General features: G+C 37.9%; 1 protein-coding gene across 2 annotated transcripts in view; it reads left to right on the forward strand.

The window, feature by feature from the left end:
- The window catches only part of ext1b (exostosin glycosyltransferase 1b), a 68,967-nt gene that overhangs the window by 25,565 nt on the left and 21,322 nt on the right, over positions 1 to 22,080 (forward strand). For both annotated transcript variants that reach the window (XM_026288563.1, XM_026288564.1), the window contains 2 exons: positions 19,805 to 19,898; positions 20,968 to 21,075. In XM_026288563.1, coding sequence (XP_026144348.1) covers positions 19,805 to 19,898; positions 20,968 to 21,075 — 202 coding nt within the window. The remainder of the gene's footprint in view (positions 1 to 19,804; positions 19,899 to 20,967; positions 21,076 to 22,080) is intronic.

Here is a 22,080-nt window from a genome sequence, read left to right on the forward strand (position 1 = left end):
TGTATAATTAAACTGTATTAATTTTAATTTACCCATGGTGTAGTTGTGTTATAAATGGGGATATTATACTGTCGGTCATGGTTGCTGGGATTATCAGGACTTCGATGGGTATGTCACCTACATACTCTATTGAATGCCAAGGTGCATCTGGCTTTAAAAACGGATTGTAACAGAATGCTTTTCTTATCTCATCGCAAATTAGACAGTTCACTTTTTATATATATCATTTGCTGTAATGTGTTTGAAAGATGTGATTGATAGCTTGTATCACAATGACAGTTTTGTTGTGAACTCCAGCTGATCGAGGCAGCAGCAGATAGGATCACCGCCTGAAGCCATTCCTGCACTGTGGAACCGTTCTGCCCAATGGAGGCTTTTTCCCATTTCTTAGTCTGCAGACAGATCCCGCTTTGTGCTTTGATGGTCAGCAGCTGAGGATTGGCTGACAACCCAGTCAAAACCTCAGACACGAATTTCCCTCTAGTCACCCATTCTCAGTTTTTCAGGCATTTTTATTTAATTGAAAAAACAGCTGATGCAAGTAAAGCTTTAAAGCAAAGGAAACCAGAACGGCTTGCCAGACTGTCACGTGTAGCTTCTTCAGTCCATTTCTAGTTGCAGACATGTCTGTGAACTTAGCGACCATCTCTATGGAGCCTTCGTGAATCTGTTGTTGTTCAGGTTCTGGATTGCACATATTACTCATACTATAACTCTTTAACCAAAGAGTCTCTAGATAATCTAAGTCTGCCAAATTTGGCAGGCTGTGATGAGAGTAAATCATACTGCTGTTTAAAAGGTTTTCATTTCATAAAGCATTTCCCATACCATTCTGTGCAGTAAGCAGTGAACTATTCTTCCATTCCAAACACAGCCGATGTTAAAGTGTCAGTCTTTTAAGGACCTTTTTCATCTAGTTGAGAGCTCTTAAATCAAAGGTGTCAGGCTGAATTTGTGCCTGCACCAAACTGGTGAAAGGTCTTGCAGACTGCAAGTTTAAACTCGGGTTTACTCTAGGCTATTTGCAGTTGAGTTTGGAATGTGCTGTCAGTCTTATTACTCTAAGTTAGCCCACCGCCTGTGCCCTCTGGGGCTTAAATTGATCCCTTCGACTCAGATATTTGGGTTTACAGTGTGCAGCCCAGAAGCATAAATATGTTATAGACTGACAAAAGACCAATCTCTCTCATATGAAACTGACAGATATTACACACAAAAATAGTATGCTCTGGTTGAAATTGTCAGTCTCAATCAAATTGTCTGGAAATATAGTCTTGTTAAAAAGGTACCAAGTTGTCCAAAGTTTCCCAACTTAGTTTGCACGACATTATACTCCATTTAGATTTTTTTTTTAGTTATGTAATATGTTAATAGACTCCCAAACATATCGAATCACAAAGTTGTTTGCCCTATTTTTGTTACTTTACCAACTTACTGGTAAATTCGTGTCAACGTCTCTTTAGTTATGAATTTTCGAACGATGAATCGATTTCAGAAGCTGCCCCTAAACAGTGTTTAAAAACATGTCTGTCTGTGATTGTTCGTGTCTTATTAGTCAGACGTTGTCTTAGTGTTGTTATTATTGTTGTTTGTTAGTACAATAATGGATATTGTGTGTACATTTTTTTTCTCTAGGTGACAGCAAAGGTAAAAACATTAATAATAACGCTGTTTAATGTGAAAATCTCAAAATGATTGGCCATGTTTCATATTGCGTATTATAATGTCGTGATGCCATAAAACTATTTGATTTTTAGTTTCGTATTTCAGCATGTACCATTTAGCCATATCGTTTAGCAATCATAATACCCAAATCAGTCCGAACTTAATTTTCTTCCAGCATTTAAAGTGTGATTTTTAAAGTTTTTATTTGTGTCTTTTTTTATTTACGTAGAAAAAATATACAAAATTTGAATAAGTGTGTCCATAATTTCCTTGTATCTAATCTAGAGAGAGAGGTTTGTACCATGACAGGTGACCAAACAGTCTCTTCACTCATCATGGTCTGTCTCATACATTCTCTCAGTTTCTCCTGTTTCAGCAAGCCTCTTTTTCATTCTCACGTCCATCAACCACCCTAGTTCTCTTCTGTTCCATCTTTCTCTGTTCCTCACCATCTTTAAAAATAAGTTCAATCTGGCTTACACCCACACTCTTGCTTTCCCGTTTCTCTCACTCTCTCTGTCAGTGCGTTCATTGCTGTCAGCTCTATATTGTACCCTCGTCACCAGGAGATTTCTTTGCCTGGACCTTGAAGGGTGTTAGTGGTGGATTTACAAATGGGTGGGGGTTATGTGTCTTATCTCAGTTAAACCCCAGACCACTGCGGCCAGTCGTGCCTGTCTAATGAGGATGTTTCCCTGTATCCCTGAGGCCTGTCTGTCTGTCCCATTGTGAATTTGGTTAAATGGAAACACTCATAACAACCTTACAAACAGCAGCTTTGGACCAAACTTTCCAAAGTTATTATTCAAGTCAACATTCAGTAATAAAGCACTAAGAAACCAATCAAGAGCAATACGTGGTGCCATTATTTGAACAGTGTGATTGGTGCAGTGTTTGAATAAATTGAGAAATTACTGCCTTGAAATTTCCATTTATGCCTTTGTTTGACAGATATCTGTTTTTCATTTGCGTTATGCTTTTTCAGGAGCTGGAATGCATAGTGAAAATGAAAGCTAAATTGATTATGCATGTTCCTGGTTTTATTATCCACAATTAATGTGCGGCAGTTATTTCATATTAGTTAAATGTTAGACATTTTTATTTTAGAGATTATAGACCCATATCGATTACATATTTAATCTTTGAATACATTAATAACTGTTAATTTCTATTTCTTTCTTTTTTTCAATCTCAACATGAATATCTATTTTCTGTAGATTTCAGATTTTTTTTATAATTTGTTTGTGGTTGGTTTTGAACTTTAATATCGCTTATCACCCATGACATTAAAATGTAATTATCGGACAGAATTGTGAGGTCTGTGTCCGGGGTGCTGCAGTATTCTTTTATATAAAACTGAATTTCATTAAATAAATAAAATCTGATTAAAAAAAAAAAAAATATATATATATATATATATATATATATATATATATATATATATATATATATATATATATATATATATATATATATATATATATATGTATATATATATATATATATGTATGTATATTTGAGATTAGGCTTCTAATTTTAATGTTCTTTCTCTTCCTCCTCTGCATGTCCTTCTCCTTGTTGCGGTTCATCGACAAAGGTAAGCAAGTTTATCATCTATCCACCTGCTTGTTCATTTGCCTTTGTTTATGCATTCGGTTTTGGCAACATTCATGCATAGTTTCCTGTGATACAAACATACACCGTCCATTAGAGCTAGATGAGTGAATTAAACGGGAGGAGGGGAGGTCGTGAGAACAGTCCGAGAGCCTCTCCTGAACATGCCTCGACTATCAATGCGACCGCCACACACATGTAAACAAACCCACCAGGCCACTTCTGCCACAACACAATGTCATGCCTTTTAAGACTTACTTATTCAGCCCCACACATAAAGACCACTTTTATCCCTCTTTCTTGGTGAAGTAGGAAAAGATGATGTTCTTCAAGATGAAAAGAGAAAGAAGAGTGAGTCACATCTCGAATAAAACGTGGCCACTGTGTGAGTGACTCTATAATGGCTTCCCTGTTCGCTGATAAACCCTTTCTTGGGATTCTTAAAGCTTGACCAATAAATAATGCAGGCTATTATTAAAGCTTTTCTTTGTTTTTGCTCATTGTGCAGCAGGTTTAAACTGATCTCTTTGGAATGCTCATGTGGATTGAAATGAAAGATTCAGGCTTTTGTGATGTAGAGCGAAAATTCAAGGCACATGCAAATAAATGCTGTGTACTTTTCCAATTGCTTAAAGATACAAATCACCCAAACATGTAAATTTGCTCATTTATTCACCGTCATGCTGTTCCAAACCCATAAGACTTTCTTTCTTCAGTGGAACGCAAAATGCGTTGATTTGAGTAATGTTCTCCCTGCTCTTTTCCATACAATTACAAAAGTGACCACAAAGTAGACATAAATGGTCCATATGACACATTGAATAAATTCCATGTCTTCCTAAGCAGTTGGATAGCTTAATTTGAAGTGGTGAATAAAAAATAATATTAATTGGAGTTTGTTTTGCAAAAAATACTATTACATTTTTTCTTCAAAATTTCATGTTTAATTTAAAGAAGGAATATCATAAAAATCTGACCTTTTCCGTATTTAAGTACTAAAATTGGGACTGGGAGCATCTACCAATCTAGAAAATGTGAAAGAACAACCTAGTAATTTTTTTGGTAAGCCTTTCTCTGCAAACTTATAATAAGATTAAGCGGCTTGTTTTTTGCTCCCCCTGTGATGTAGAACGGGGATCTTATTATAATATTACCACCCCTTATTCTGCGAGTTTCCACCCACAGCGGTGGAACCAGTTCTGCCATGGCGAAGATTTGAGGAAAGCATGCTTAGTGTTGATGAGCACACAGCACAGAACACTATTTAGAGTCCCAGCCTGAGAGGAGATGAGAGCAGTGAATTAAATCATTTATTTACTGTATATTACTCTGCAGTTATATATATATATATATATATATATATATATATATATATATATATATATATATATATATATATATATATATATATATATATATATATATATATATATATATATATATATATATATATAGACTTAAAATACAGGCCTGTGGTTCTTGATTTCTTTTATTAATTCACCATTTAAGACTGAGGTTTAGTGTTATCTAAGCATTTGTATTAAACTATATTCGCTGAATGTAATTAAAAAAACTGAGAATGAATCGAGAGCCTGTGAATCGAAATCTAATAGAATCTGAATCAATACCCATTCCTAATTCTTAAGTACATTGGCAGCAGGTGAATTTCATAATTTCCTGTGAACTGTGAAGAACGGAGTATGTCGAATAAGTGGGTTAATTATCATTCTCTGTGTGCATCCATTAAAGTAATGCTTTCAGCTGTATGGTTGGAAAAATGTCAAGATTTGGTCTCTGTGAGGTTCTCCCTCACTCTTTCCTCAGTTTTTCCCTTCTTAGGCTCATACTCTGTCTCTCTGCCTCTGAGCAGGAGACAGCGAAAGCTGGAGACAGCGGATGTTTATTCCTTTCTGCTGTTATGTCTGCTGCTGTATGTAATGACAGGCTGTTTAGTGGCCGGCTGAAATAAGTGTTTCTATCTGTCTCGCTCTTCCGCCCTTGGGACTTCTGTGGCTGTATCGCTCTCTCCCAGGTTTGCTAAACTGGTCACACAATTATAGTAAAGACACATACTGTCATGGCAGCTCAAAACTCAAACGCATGTTTGGACACTGATGCAGTAGTCTAAATGGTCTCGTAGCTTGAGAGCTTTCATACTACTGCTTTTTGTCATCTGTTGTCATCAACGTGACTTACACATTCTGTCTAGCACATAACTTAGTTCAAGTATACTTGTGTCTTTTATTTTATAATTTTTAATTTAATTAAATTTTTTGCAGATGTGAATCACAATGCATTTTTGGTCTAGAAAGGTGCTTCAGTTTACCTCTGTTTAGTGTTATCTGAAATTATAGAAAATTTTTGTTTTGATAATCAGGTATTTTGGTAAGTAAAGCAGAAAAAATAAAATCAATCATGAAAATTGGATAAAACTAAAGCTGAATTAAAAATCGATTAAAAAAAAGAATAAAAGACAAGGTTAAGTATAAAAGAAATTGTATTCATTTAAATAGTGTATATAATACTTATAAAAGTGTGTCAAAAACATGACAAAATATGAAATGCTTTGTTACAGTCCTCTTTATGTGATTTGTGTAAAAAGAGGCATTTATTTATTTATTTAAAAAGAGACTCCGTAATCTAGCAGTAAAAACCAGTCAAGACATTTAGAGGTTTTTATATCCGTTCTGATGAAGTGCAAAGTTGAGTTTTAGTATGAGATCATTTGAGCTCTGCACGATCACTCACTTCCAGTTCACCCTAATCCTTTAGTCTGAAACCTCTTAATGTTGTCATAATGTGTCCTCATAGGCAATCTAAGTAGGAGTCGTATTCAATGTAATTAGTAGAGCTAATTATCTGGAGAGTCAGCATCGGATTCTAGAGTACAGCCTGCTGATTTATGTGTGTCTTTTTGTCTGAGCTCTGAGTCAGCATGATTTTATTGTTTTAGTAGACCGAGATGAAAGCAAGTAAAATGGTTTAAGAAGGTGAAAGTGCATCCATGTTTTCCGCAGATCGCCTGGGGTCTGGTTCCAGGCCTCTACACATGCAGGTACTTAAGTGTTCATTAGTCATATGTTAGTGCATAGCTGAGAGAGAAAAGACTACAGCTTAAACAGCTGCTTTAAAAAAGCTTCCCTGCAGACCTTTTGGGCCTTGATTTGTTGTGGCAGGTCCGCGTCTGAGCACATCTCGGGTCCTGGCCTGGCTTTACCTCCTTTAACTGTGGCCAAAAGTGCACATGTTAAAAAATAAATAAACCCTGCTCCCGAGTTGATATTGCTAATGGTTTGATTTGTTTAAAATGCGGGCAGATTTTTATAATTTTTTAATATTTTTTTTTTGCTGCTTTCAGCCCTTTAATCATATGAAGTGGTGGGTGTGTAGACATGCTGAACGCCAACCATGCTGTCACATGCACCCTCGCGGCCCTCTCCCCACCTGACTGCTCCCTCATTTTTCCTCGGGAAGATTTATAGTGGCTGGGATGTTGGAGACAGGCCATTACCATGAGCTCTTAGAACTCATCATTCAAGCAAACAGACTAACGCAGAGCCCAATACCTGCCTTCCTGAACATCTTAAGATCATGTAGCAGGGAAACTAACAGTGTTTGGTGTTTATTTTGAACCATGTTTGCTGAGCACAAACGGCTCTTTTAGAATTTAAATAGCAGTGATTTATACTCTTATTGTGGAGAGTTTCTCTCTGTGAGTGCAGCTGATAGAGTACTTCATCCATTTTTGTGTCTTCTAAATGGTGATGCACCATAAATAAATGTATTTATTTTGGACATGGATTTTCCTTTACATTTTATGTAATACTGATATTGAATACATAATTGTTGACACTAATGTTCCCCGTTTTTATATTTGTACTACTTTTCCCATCTAGCAGTCAGAGTTAATATTTAAAAACTGTAATGATTTAATAATGCTGCTAAATGTTTTCTTATTAGGAAATCTTAAAATGGATATCCATTTTTCATGCTGTGAATTATAATGATGTTTTTAGCATTAATTTATCGCAAATAAATTTTTTTCAGTGAGAATTTTTTTTTATTTTTATTTTTTTATATTGAACATAATTGATGTCGGTTAGAGTTTTAACATGGGAGCATCTCCACTTATAAACTGTTTATATTGCACAAACCTTTTTGACACGCTTATCAATCATCGAGATTTTAAATGTAAAATGAGCCTTTGAGATTCACCTGGGGAACCTTGACTAGATATGACAGGTTTGAGTGTTAATGGTCCAGGTTTTAGTATCTTCTCTCTCTCTCTGCGTACATAATTTGATGCTTTGCGGCTTGTCTGTATATGTATAGTAACTTGATCCAGGCGTCTCTCATGATGTCGGCAGAACAACTGGCGAAGTCATCATCAACCTGTCAATGCACCGCCAAAAGAGTGGTGTCTCTCAGTGCCGTGTATAAATCAAGCCGTCCAGCACATTCCATGCACAAGTAGTGCTTTTTTCCCTAGCTCATTCTTCCTTCGGGATCTGGGAGTTCACTCAGTCCACTGGCTTCCCTCCCGATTGGATTTGTGCCTCTGCATTCATTTCTGCTTTCATGTCGTCATAAACTTCTGAGAGGAGAAAAGTGTCATGCTGCAAAATCCTGTCGCAAGAAGTCAGTCAGTGAACCACATCATCATCATCTGAACGTGTAATTGTCAACCAGCAGTTGAAATCAGGCTCTGCGAGTGGAGTCTTGCTGTGTTTGATAAGATGATCTGATAGGATCCTGGAGTTCTTATGTGCTCTTTGTAGGGAATGGCACCCTCAGTCCCTGTTTTATTTCTCTAGTGCTTGAGAGCACCCTTCTTAAAACCACAATCAAAAACGGGAAAGCCTGTGGTCTTGTGGATGGATATGCATGAGTGAAGGCTAAAGACCAGAAGAAAATGTCAACTACATCAAGGCTTTTCAAACTGGACCCCAGGGACCCCCAGGGGTCACAAGCTAGGACTATGAAGGTTCAGTGATAACTCGTAATTAAATAAATTAGTTTTTAGGGATGTCAAAGTTAATGTTAGCTTTTAGATAGATAGATATATATTATTGTATAGTTTGAAGTATTTAAAGCATATTTAATACAATATCTTTTTAAAACAAATTTACAGAATAATTTTTGAAATGCTAAGTGAGTAATTGCTGACCACCAACTCCCATCAAGTCCTCAGTCTCACGGTGGTGGGTCTTAGTTGAAGGATTTCCATCAAACCAGTCACATTTAAAGAAAGCCCTGTCTTTTGAACAAGGCCTTCTTTCACAGAAAGTGACTTCCAGACCGAGAGCTGTCAGGTTGATTAAATATCACTTCTGCGCATTCCCTGACCTCTGAAGCATCCACGCTCCGCGGAGACTCAGTCCGGCTCCGTCAGATCTGCTGACATTCTATCTGCTTTGGCCGGAACTCTGTCTTTGCCCAATCGCAGCGGTGCTTTTTGCTTCTTTTCCAATCAACTCGAGCGGTTCCATCGTTACAGGCCACCGATCAGGATAAAGCTATTGCGCACCCTGTTCCTCCGGCAGCGTGACATTTAGAAAGTCTGTTTGTGTTTATCTGTCACAATCTGCCCATTCCCACTGTCTGTCAGCTAAGGTTGGATGAATCTTCCTCCGCAGACAAATGCTGTGACATTTCTGAGAAGTTAAAGATTATCATGACCTGAATGTTGGAGATTTATATCCGCGCTCCTGACTAATGTCGTGCTAAAGAGCATCACTAATTGCCTCTGCCTGTTTTCATTCTTGGCTGCTTTGAAGTTTTACTCATATTCTTGAAGGCACAAAGCACTTGCTTTATTATAACACAGTGACTTGAAGGTTGTTTACAGTTTAGCTCACTAATTAGCATATTAACTCTCCCTGTTATCATTTTTCCCCTCAATCATAAGTTCTGTTTGTCGCAAGCTGTTTTGAAGGATGTGTGTCTGAATCTCAGCTTGCATAAATCATATGAAAACTGCATACTGCATTGGTTATGGTTAATTCTGTACTTTTTTTGAATATATACACTGTAAAAACATTGAATTATATACAGTTTATTAATAAATAACAGTACAAAGCTATATAAAATGTTTAAGTTGTACCGCTATTCAGAAAATACAGTATTCGTCCAAAAAGATTGTATGGATGCATATTTTTGGATGCCATCTAGGTACCTTGCGCCTTATAGGGTGGAGTATATTAATATTTAAACTGCAACACAGTTGATTGACTTGTAAATGCAGAACCGGCCCTTCCGTCTCAAATATTGATTCTCAACTGAAACTAATTTTACAGATCACAGTCATAACATAAAATGAATCACTTCCTTTGATAACCTTTTCATCATTCTTTCGTGGGCCTTAGGATCTAATGTCTGCCAGGGACATAAAGTCATTGTTTTGAGTGAATTTGTTATCTAAACTGAGAGGAATGACTCATGTAGATGTTGAATGAGTGTCTGGAAAGTCTCTATGTCAGACGGTAGTCATTGTTAGTCAACCACAGAGTTTAGAGAGGCTACAAAAACTAACCTTGACAGTTTAAATGGCAGATTAAATAAAAAGAAATGTTTGAGATTGACCTTTTTTCAGTTGCTTTCAAAGCTTTAAGGAATGTGTAAGGTTTTTTTGTTGTTGTCGTGCATGGAGTAGTTAAGGGCTAGTCTGTAATATCTTTTACACTAATCGACTGGTGATGTTAATTAACATCATAGTCAATTTACAGTATTCATCTGGCACAGCTGTGTGATTACTCTATTGTAATTTCAACAATGGATCACTTAACATGGGAATGGGGCGCATATTAAGGCAAAGCTAAGCTGCATTTCACCCGTAGTCATCACAGGTAAATTACCCCTCTCAAAATAGCTTTTTTACACTATATGAAATTACATATGGCTCAGAAATTCCCTTTGAAGTGGTCAGGGTTGGATCAGTAGGATAACCCTGGTTTCGCTTCTGGAAGATTACCCAGAGTCCTCAGTGATTGCTAAATGACCGAACCGTGACACCGGAGGTGTCGACGAGAACGGCACGGGTGACGAATGTGAGCTCAACCGCACTCTTTCATGTCACCGCATCAGGAGACGGTGCTTTATTGTTGAGTGGATGGAGTTAGCCCATGAGCTCTTTCTCAAGAATGACCGTTTTAGACATTGGCCATCATACAAACTCAATAAAAATGAGCTGTGCGATGCAAGCCGAATAAAGAGGTGAATAATTCACTGACATCTACCAAAGCTGGCGTCTACTTCAGCCGCTATTTGCTCTATTTTTCAACCACCTTAAGTATGTATGTCAGCAAAGCAGTCCCTAGGGACATTCACAGTGACAAAGCGAACCAAAGCTATTCATTTTCAGCAGAGCCTGTATGACTGACTTCCTTCAGAGAAACCCAAAAGAAGAGGGATGTTTTTGTCCATATAATGAAAGCTGGATGTTAACATCATTGGACCACATTGACTTTCACAGTATAGACAAAAATATTCTTTAAAAGAAAGTCCTCAGAAGAAGGTCATACAGATTTTAATGGGTGAGTAAATAACATCTCTGCCTTTCGGCAGCAGAATTTGGCTTTTATCTTCCTTTTGTGCATTCAGCAGTTACTTGTTGAAGTTTCCGATTGCTAATTTAGCTTATGTGTACAAATGAACAGATAACAAGAAACAAGTCCTTCAGATTATCCATGTGACCATAGAGTAGACCATTCCTTCTGTCGGGGATATTTTCCCCATTGTGAATCGTAGAGTTTCATAAGCCGTCTTTCTAAGTATAAACCTCTGACCTTTCAAACATTCCTTAGATGCAGTGGAACATTAAATCGGATGACTTTATTGTATTGTTTCTTCACTACCAAATTAACTGCCGCTTCTCCTGACCTCGGGGGGAAAAAAAGAAACACAAATCTTTGAAAACGGCAAAGTGCATACCAAAACCAGTCCATACAGCTTTTGTCCGATGCAGCAGGCAAGCCTTTTATGTGTGAAAGGGGGTTCTCGGCAGTAGGATAGAGAAGTCACTTTGCTTTAGATTTGCACTTGCCTCCTATTATCAAACACTGGGATTCAGACAGCTTTCAGAAGCATCTCATCACCTGCCTTAGCACTTAAAGGTGTGGGAGTGGAGCTCTTTGAAGCCGCGGCCCAGATGTGCCATTTGGTGTGGTGTAAAGCCACACAGCTATTTGAAGTCTTCTGTTTGTATGCCAGCCATTTCCTAAATCCCACTCTTAGTTGGAAACAAAGCTCTAAAAGAAGGCACAAGCCATCCATATGAAGGATGGATGTTTGTTGTGCTGGGGGAAGGCAGAGTTGAGGGAATCTCGTGTTCTAATTAAATACATTTAACCCAAGGTCATATGGTGCAGGGAGAGGGGGGGCTCGTAGGCTTGTCTTAAATGTTTTATTGAGTTTCTTTGAACTGTTATAGCTTGGGGGCGAAGCAGAGGCGAAACAATGCACGTGCTGGCTTTTAAAGAGTTGCTGTGGAAAACGGGAGCTTTGATTTTGCTTTTCAAATAATTTGTCATATCCCATGACATATGGTCTTACATCATTGATTTGTGAAGTTTGCACTCTACTTCACGTGCAGTATGTTGTGTTTTATGCAGTAGCGAGGCCTCTAGGTGTTTGGCATCTTGCTGTCATGTTGACTGACACAAACTCATGGGTGTAAATTAAAGGCCTGTTCACACCTAGTGTGATGTTACAAAGCAAAAATTCAGATTAAAGTATTTAATGTTTCACTTCAGATTTAAATTTAGCAGTTTGGTTTCCTGGGCCATATAGTGCATAGTGTTGCTTCAACATCTCGTTGCAGAAAATTTCATGCTCTGCATGAACAGGCTCTTAAAACGCTGCTCCCATTTAACTGACAGGTTTAGTTCATGTTGATTTTCTTTTTACTGTTGCTAATAATTCATCAGAGAGAGGGGATGATTCATTTCCTGCCATCTAATTATTCTGGCCTTGCACTGGCTGAAAAACAAAAGTGTTGTTTCATCTTAATATTGCAATTTTATAGGTGTTTGTTTATTTATTTGTTGATTGATTGTCATATGGGTTGGGTGATGCATATAATACATTACATTAAGTAATTTAGCACACACTTTTATCCAAAGCGACTTACAAATGAGGATGATAATAATAATTTATTATAAGTAAGTACATTTTTGGTCACTTCAGTCTAACATGTTACAGAAACAGTTTCACATTATGTAAGACTTGAGTTAAAAATAAGACTGGAAGCAGTAATGTATTTATATTGGCTGAGACAAGTTTGACCTACATAAAGAAAAAAAAAATCCATTTAAAGTTGGCACTGTTTGATAGCAAAAAACAACTATTAAATGGTCTGGATTTCATGATCTTTGACCAGATTATTTCATCTGGAGACTATTAGAAGGCCATTGGTTACCTCTTAGAGGACTGATATGCTTCACTTACTCTGTCACTGCAAGGAACTGTATGCAAACTCAGCCAACGGAAATCTCGGTTATACACAGGTGTGTTTTTGTTTATAGAAGTGAAGCGTTTTTTTGTGCTGTCCCGACTGGTGTGTGGGTTTGTGGTGTAATTGACATTGAGAGCTCTGAGAGCCTCTTTCCCTCCTTCTGTGTTGTGACTCTCACCTTTAAGTGGTGCAGCGTTTGAGGTGAAGGAGCATCAATTCTTTGAGGCTGATGTCACAGCTCTTCTGCCAAAGAATTTGTCTGTTTGAGGTGATATTGGCTCCTATTTTGCACATAAAGAAATAGAAAGTCTGAAAACACAGAGTTAAATAATCGCTCTGAGAGAGAGAATGCATGTCATCAGCCTGTGGTAGAATGAAGACATCAAAGAAATGCATTTATTGCTGTAAAACTTTACCGTTTACAGTTTTATTGCTGTAGATTTCACCAGCTCTGTTGTTGTCCAAGATATACTATATATAAGTGTGTGTTTGTTTCCTCAACTTTTATTAATTTGTTTTGATATGCCTTCTACTGCTGCAAGTTACTTTAGCACACACTTTCCTCCATCTCATCTTTTGATATTTATTCAGATCTAATATCTCTATACATTAATGTAATAACTTCTCTTTCGCCATCCATTTATTGTGTCTGTGTGTTTGTTTTCCATTTTAAAAAGAAATATTATACCCACATATATTATACCAGAATGGGTTGCCAGGTGACCAGCGAGTCTTTTCTTTAAACGATTCCCCCATCTCACTTTCTTCATTTTTATATTCGCTTCTCTAATGAAATATTTTCAGGAGTGGGGAAAGTGTTATTAGTCAGGTCCTCACTCACTTCTCTCGGTCTCAGACTGTTTATTCGGAACAGACTCTAATGAGTGCTTCAGTGGGCTTGCTGGGTTTCGTCTAATTGTGATCTAAAACTGCAAACCGTTCTTCACCGAAGCAGGTTTAATGGCACTTGATAGCAGCACTTCAAGCTCAAAGTGAGTCTGGAGATATTGGCAAGCTGCTTGAATGAAAATTCAATCCTGCCGCTTGTCAACACACAGACCCAAAGATGCAGGTGCTCCGTGTTACTTGCTCTACTTCCTGTCCAGGTGGAAAAAGAGCAGCACCAGTCGCGCTATTCTTTCTCCCTAGAGTTCCTCTCTGCAAGTGTCTTTCTGAGCAACCTGACACGAGCTGCAGCCTCATCCCGAAAGAAGCCGTTGCTTTGTGAGAGCTTCGTTATGGATGGTGCCTTCTGTCCATAATGTCCAAAAGCCACATTCTGACCTCTGGTGATGGGGTGGGCACCCCCCTCGTTTTTTTTTGGTTCCCCTTCCAGCTATGTGACATGACCCAGTTCTAGGAGACACACCTGTATCGTATAACACTGTCCTGCAAAGGAATTTCTTTTGAAAGTGCTACTAGTTCTTTATGAAACCTGCCAAGGACATGTCCCAGTCATGTTTAGCCCAAAAGAAAATACAGAATTTAAAATAATGTGCTTAAAGAAAACAAAGTATATTTCAAACCATAGCATTGTTTAAGATTTTTTTATGGATTGTCTGACTGATTTGATTTATTTAACAATCAAACACATATCCTCAGTTATTATTGTAATGCAAAACATCTATTTAAGGCATGAAAATACATTAAAAATATAGTCTTTAACTATAACTATTTAACAATTATTTTAAATATATACGTTTAAACAGATTATTATTGTATTGGTATTGCAGTTCATTCATGGTTATTTGTTAACGGTGTAAAATGGAGTAACATTTACAGATGCTTTATGATATAAATCTATGTATAAAAGATCTATTTATAAAATATTAAAAGATTGATTTAACTATATATAATATAATCTTTATAGATTTTAATTCAACAATTTAATTTCAATATATACATTTTTATGTATATGTTAAATATTTTGCTGATAAATAATTGTGCTTAAATGCCATAAAATGAATGACATAATACAATATATCTGTCTGTCTATCTATCTATAGGTGTCATTAATGTAATGCAAAAAGATATTTAATACATAGACAATTAATTTTGTACATTTTATGTATTATATAGTCTTATAGATTTTAGTCCAACAATTTAATTTTAATAACTGTTGAAATGTGCTTAATTGTGATAAAATGAATTACACAATGCATATATATATATATATATATAATTTTTTTTTTTTTTTTTGTCTGAAAAATCAGCTTTTTTTAATCCAAATAAATTTTTCTTTGTGCTGTAATATTACCTGAATATTCTTTTATACCTGGATGCACTTTTTATGATATGTAATATAAATTAAATAAAGCAAATAAAGATTCCAGTGTCATGCAATCGTAGCCAGCATGTGGTGTTAAAATTTGGAGTCTTTGGATTTGAAGGATAAAGACTGGTTTGGCTCTTTAGGGACAGTCTCTACAAGCAATTGAGCGACCCCATCTGCAGCTTTGATTGCGTGCCCTCCCTCTTTGCCATTCTTTCTCTCCTTCTCTGTCTCAGAGTCACATATGGTGAGGAGATATTGCGGGTTTAGCCCTAAAATAGAATAAATTTAAATGTGTTTGCAAATAAATGAGCTAATTATGACTTTTTGTTCACCTTTAGGGGGAAAGGCTACAGTAGATGGTCTATTAGTAAAATGAACTCCTATTGCCATGAAAAAAAAAACCAAGTCCATTAATAATACGAACAAAAAGCCATCAATCCCAGGCAATAACATCAAACAGAACCAGTGAATTCTTGTAGTTCAAAACCTCAGATAATCGGTAGTGGGATCATTTTACTGTACTTATCTGACAGGCTTGTTTGGATAAAAAATAGTGTAATTTAGCAGTTTATGTGGCTGAAAGATAGAAATTCGAGTTGTTTTCGTAAGTTGTCTGAATCTATGAAAATTAGAAGTTGTGCTTTTTAACTCCAGCATAAAAGGCCCTTTTGATTTCTAAAGATTGTCGATATAAGCCTTCACAAGTTCTGATAGGATGCGGTTTTCCCCTGTTCCGGGAATACACAGATTCAGGACCAGTACAAAGGGCTGTCACAGTACAACTTCAGCCCACTTAGCTGTTTAGCGCTCTGACATCTCAGGAATATTTTAACCACTGGAGTCTGTGATCTATGAAAGAAGCGACTATTCCATCTGTAAATGCTTCTCACGCAGGACTGGAGCAAGACCGCAGAGCAGGCTTGTGCTGACATGTCCCGAATCAGACTCGTGCACAGTCACGTCATCGCAGGTCCTGCCAACCATCTGGATATGAACTGCTGCTTTGAGACACATCTGGTCATCAACATGCCACGCTCTGAATTACACTTCCAACCATTCAGACCCCCACAGCCAGTCAGAGCTGAAATATTCCCCACAGCCAGTATTTCACAAAGCGTGTCCCTGTATGCTGACAGGCCGGCCAATCAAGACCCGTTTCTGTCCCCGTGCCCCGACAGGATAACTGGTCTATATGGAGAGTGTCCCTGTATTCTGACAGGCCCATCAAACAGGACAAAATGTGTCCATGTGTGACGACAGCATAGTCCAATTTTATGTGATCTTCCTTTCATTTCACATCCAAAGCATAATCAACCAATTCAGGAACCCCCTTTTTTTTTTTTTTGGTTTGTTTTGCTTAGTAGAGGTGGAGACAAATTGAAAAGATTTTCATGATAAACTTGTCAAAATAAATTACAGTGCCAGTATAAGATGATCTTGTAGCACATCTGCAATACCAAAGCTGATCTTTTTGACAAGGAAATGCACTTAATGGCAGGACTGTCACTTAAATTCGCTGAACCAGGGGCTAAATATTTATGTAAGATAAGTGATCACGTTGCATAGCATGTTGTGTACAGATGGATGGGCAGACGAATTAAGAGATTGAAGAATGGATATATAGATTTACAGATATAACTGAACAAACCTTTTCACTTCCTTTTCCGCTGATTTGATTCCCGTGGTGGAGCTGGGGCACAAGGCCTTATAAGATTATATGACGGGGATGTTTGCTGGAATGCTTCTAGGTTATCTTGTGTTGTGGATGCTAATTGAAACTAGCATAAGCCTTCTAATGAGCACTAATTACTCTAATGAATTAGTTACAGTGAGAGTTCTGGAGAGAGGACAGTGTGGACACTTCATACTAGTGCCGTACACATGTACACTCACTCATAATCATCTGTGTGGCCTGCTAGTAACTGGCATGTGGGTATGTGAGATGACAGAAGGCTTGGTGTTAGTTAATGCCAGTTTCATAACAATGAATAAAATTATACCCACTATTATAATTTCTTTTTGTTTTTGGCATGAATTTCTGGAGATCTGATTCAAGCTGCGGTTTTAGCTGTGTGCATGAATATAACCTCTTTGTGCTTGCATGAGGTTTGGCTATGCATAGCAGAAATATGTTTAATTCATTTTGTGTATTGGTTGTTTTGAACTGCCGTTTGCAGTGAATTGGATCAGAAAACCGGGTTCATCACTTAAAGAAACAAAGTTCAAAGAAGCTTTGATTTCGCTTGCAGTTTCAATACAATTTAGTCCTGTCAATATACATTTAAGGAATTACAATGATTTTAATGCACCTTTTATATAGCTGTAAAAGCTTTATTATAAGGAATATCCCAGCCAGCCATTTCTGCATTTATTTGAAGTAGGAATCTTTTGTAACATTATAAATGCATTTACCATCTCTTTTGATAAATTGAATGCATCATCTCTGAATAAAAGTATTAATTTCTTACTAGAGGAAACAAATATACAGACTCAAACAGTAGTGTCATTCATTTTTTGGATCTTTTGATCTCTTTGTTTCGCTGAATTGGCTGAAACGCTAGATTTACCTGTTTGTTTGCTCGATTACTCAAATATTTGCTTCTTTCTCTTAACCTTTTTTGCTTAACAAAATGTGCCATAATTACAATATGCCATCCACTCTGCCTAATTTGTGTCTCTTAACTATTGTAAGTGAATCTACCACCACTTCTATGTATCTAATACCGAGACTACCTTTTATTTTATGAGTGACCAATTTTTAGGCAGATATGGTCATATCACATGTTTTTATCTATTTTAGACTTTAGTTAGTATTTGTGGCTTGTGGGTTTTCCTCATGAGACTGATGTCTGGGAAGTGGAAGTCTGTGCCTTAGGCTGATTGTTCTGCATCAGAAACGACAGCCATTTTGGCTCCTTTCCCAGTGAAGCTTTCATTCAGAAGTGTGTGGGGTGGGGGTAGCTTGAGAGAGAAAGTTTTAGAAAGTGGTAGAAAGCAAGACAAATGAAACAATGGAGATTTTTAAAACATTACCTCATTGTGCAAGCACCCCCCCCCACAGCCATGTGTAGAACGCATATAATTAACACACTCCGAATGGAAGCATTTAGCCGGAGTTGCTATGGAGACGGAGCATAAAGCTGCGCTTAGGGCTGTGTTTGGGCAGGGTGGTATAATTGTACCCAACCTGTGAAATAAACGCAATCACAGAGGGTGATCCTCATTTTTAGACCCTGACATTGATTCACTCGCCAGCAGTTTTCTCATAATACTTTAACACTGTTCTTTACTCTTCTGTATTTCATCTCACATAGATGCTCATTGCCATGGAATCACTTCACACAAACACACACCATTACACCCTCTCATCTCCGCTGTGCTGTTTTAAGTGGTCTGAGCTTCCCAAGGTCAAAAGATGCTCAGTGCTCCGGAGCCGCTTTGAAATAACATGGGCAATACACACAATGCGTGCAAAAAAAGTACTGGGGCAGAACCATTGTACAGTTATGAATTATTAGGTGAACACAAAATGTACTTGAAAGGATTTAGAGAAAGAAGGAAGGATATAGGGAAGTACAGAATGTATTGAAGGAAGGAATGAAAGAATACAGAGAGGAAGGGAGGAATAAAAGACAACCTTATGAGCAAAAATTAAGGAAATGGAAACTAAAATCTAGGAAAAATAAAAAAAGATGTGGACTGATTGATAGATGTGTGATCACCTGCAGAGCCTCCTATGAACCCACATTGGCTTCATAACCATAGTTTGAAAAAAAAACACATATTCAAACATTTCTATTCTGCCATTTGTCTTTTATATGCTGGTTCAATGAAAAATATTTAAAAGGTTTTTTACTTTGGGCAAGGAAGCCTGGTGACCAGTGGTTTACGGACTGTATAGAAAAGCATCATTTCTGTCCTGGGCTCACACAGTGAGGCATGGAGGGATCCTCAGTGTTTGCCCACTGTCTGATATTGCTCCTCAGGTAGCTAATCTACGTGAAATGGCACCACAGAGACCAGCGCTCGCCCTCCAGCATCATTCATATTCTATCACATTAACGCGGGATCAGTCCCATATCCAGACAGCTGGGACGCATGCGTGTGTGCTCACACGCGTGCCTTGTTTGTTCACTTTGCAACAGAATGGCCTCTGTGCCTCGGTTTCATTCTGTAGGGCTCTCTCTCTGTGTGTGTGTGTGTGTGTGTGTGTGTGTGTGTGTGTGTGTGTGTGTGTGTGTGTGTGTGTGTGTGTGTGTGTGTGTGTGTGTGTGTGTGTGTGTGTGTGTAGCCTGCCATTTCAGGCAGTGTTCAAAGTCAGCATCTACCAATGAGCTGAGGAGGCAAATGGCACAGCTGCTCTGGAGTCAGCAGGATCATCACGAGCACGTGGAAGTCAGCGTCGCACAACCTTCACCTTACATGCTCACCAGTAAATGATGAATGATTTTCTGCCTGATAAATAACTGCCTGCTCCTTTAACCTCCAGACCTCTTTGACGCTGTATTTTTTGCGTGCACGCATGAGAGGACAGGAAGCCATCTGTGTCAGTGTGGCCACCCTGAGCTCAGAGCGCAGGGGCAGAGAGATGACTGTCTCTTTGATATGAGGAAAAACATGGCTGTCTTCTAAAGCGCCTGAATGTGTGCGCACACTTGAATGTGTTTGTTTCTGCTCCTCATGAATGTGCCTGTGTGAAACGGCAGGTGTGGAGGACGGAGGGAGGGAGACTGGTGGAGAAATGACACTTCAATTCAGAGAAAGGCATTTGTGTCATTCGTTTGTGTGTTTTCGTGCAGGTATGACTATCGTGAAATGCTGCACAATTCCACCTTCTGCCTGGTTCCGCGAGGACGACGACTGGGATCCTTTCGCTTCCTGGAGGCTCTGCAGGTGAGCACACATCTGTCATTCAGGCGGATTTTTTTCCCATTTTCTCTCTTTTATTTTCCTTTTAATTACATTTAGTTTTATTTAATTTGCTTTTAATCTTTAGTTTTTCCTGTTGCCCCCCAATTCCTTCTGTGCTTCTTTCATTCCTTCCTTCCAGACTTTTTCATTCCACACTTCCCTATATCCACCCTTCCAAGTTCATTGTTTTTCTATATTTCCCTTTCTTATGCACTTACTTCCCTCTACATCCACATCCTTCCTTCCTTCCTTCCTTCCTTGTGTACTTCCTTTCCTTTTAAACCTCTTTTATAGCTTCTTTCCGCACTTTCTTCCTTCTGTAGTCATATACTACTTTTTCTTGTTCTTTTTCTTCTGCCCATCCTTTTCTTGTTCACTTTCCTCATTTCGTTCATTTTTTCTTACTACTTTTATCCTTTCCTTACTTTTATGTTTCTTGTGAAACAATACCGCGCACGCACATACTTTAACATTAGCTCTCACATACAGCACGCGCACCTCTTCACGTCTGGAGCACAGACCCTATTCCCCTGAGTGTGTGTGTGTGTGACCACTAGAGCTGAAGCCCTGCGGCACTCGGTGCTCAGCTGACACCTTTCTGACCTCTTTTGAGTGGCAGGTCATCGTTACGTCAAACAGCCGTCAGACACAACAGCTGCTCATCCCTCTATTTCTACACATCTCCCGCACTTCAAAGGAAATTCACTTTTCTCTCCCCATCCCCTCTTCCCTGTTTTTCCTTTTCCCAACCCTCCATTTTCTGTCTCTCCCTCTCTGTATTTACTGTCATGATGTGTAATTGTATAAGTGAAGTGGAGACTGTAGGCGTCTGTGCGCTGGACTCTTCGAGTCAGTATCAGTAACGAGGCTAATGGCTTTTCTGGCATTCAGTACAAGCAATTTAATATGCGTCCCATTGTGTTTGTTCTGTTTCTTATTTATCCATGTGTTTTCTCTCTTTGTGCTGTCCTGTAATCAAAACACAGCACATATGACTCACGCTGTGGCCCCATCACTCTGTCTGTGTGTGTGTGTGTTTGTGTGTTTGTAGGCGGCCTGTGTGCCGGTCATGCTGAGTAACGGTTGGGAACTCCCCTTCTCGGAGGTCATCGACTGGAACACGGCTGCTGTGATCGGGGACGAGAGGCTCCTACTGCAGGTCTGAAATCGAATGTGTTTATATTGCATTCATTCCAGAATCTCTTTTGTGTTCTGGCCAAATACTATAATAGTCATTTCAGACATTGGGCGTGAAATCAACTTGGTTAGAGCTTTTAGACCACCTCGGCCAGTTTTGCTTGTTAATTATATTCAAAAACACCTAAAATGATTCCCATCCAGACATACATGTACTCCACGGAGGTTCCAGGATTTCCTTTGTTGAAGAGAAATTTATATATATATCTTCATGTTCCACAGAAAAAAAGGTTTGGGTGAACTATTTCATGAACAATGGAAATCCTGGAGCTACAGAGGAATTGTGACTCGATTCTTGTTATATTACCGCTGTCAAAAGATTAAAATATTCACAATTAATCTTGTGTGTTTTTTGTAAAGACTGATTTTGGTTCGCTCAGAGGGAATATATAAAAAATGACTTGTTAAGTTTTGATGATAATTACATACAGAAACTGCTAATGTCTTAAAGCTCCCATCTGGACTCACTTATAAATAAATTTGTCATTAAGGTTTTTCTTAGAGAAAGCTTCTCTATGATTGTTCCCTAAAACGTCAAAATATGATTCGAAACAATCTCAGGTGAGAGAGGAAAACATTCACTTGGCAAGGCTGTTTTTCACCCACAATGTGAATTGTTTTTAAAGTCAATAGTAGAAGTAGTAGTAATAATAATAATAAATACACCCTTTTTAATATTTAGAATAATGCTAAATATTATCCAATATAATATGCCTTCAAATAAACCCACATTAGTGTTGGTGAACCCACAGTTTGGATTCACTTCATTAGTTGTAGTGGTAATAATAATAAAAATAATATATCCTTTTAAATAATTTAATAATTAATTATTTTATCATATTTATTTATATAATTTAATAATTTTATTATATTTGTATCATCATCATCTAATGGAATGGTAATGATGAATGATATTCTATGTTGATTTCTATGTCTGTTGATGAAGAGGGATTTACTGATGGACTGA

The sequence above is a fragment of the Carassius auratus genome, chromosome 19 (assembly GCF_003368295.1).
Source record: "Carassius auratus strain Wakin chromosome 19, ASM336829v1, whole genome shotgun sequence".
NCBI classification, from domain to species: domain Eukaryota; kingdom Metazoa; phylum Chordata; class Actinopteri; order Cypriniformes; family Cyprinidae; genus Carassius; species Carassius auratus.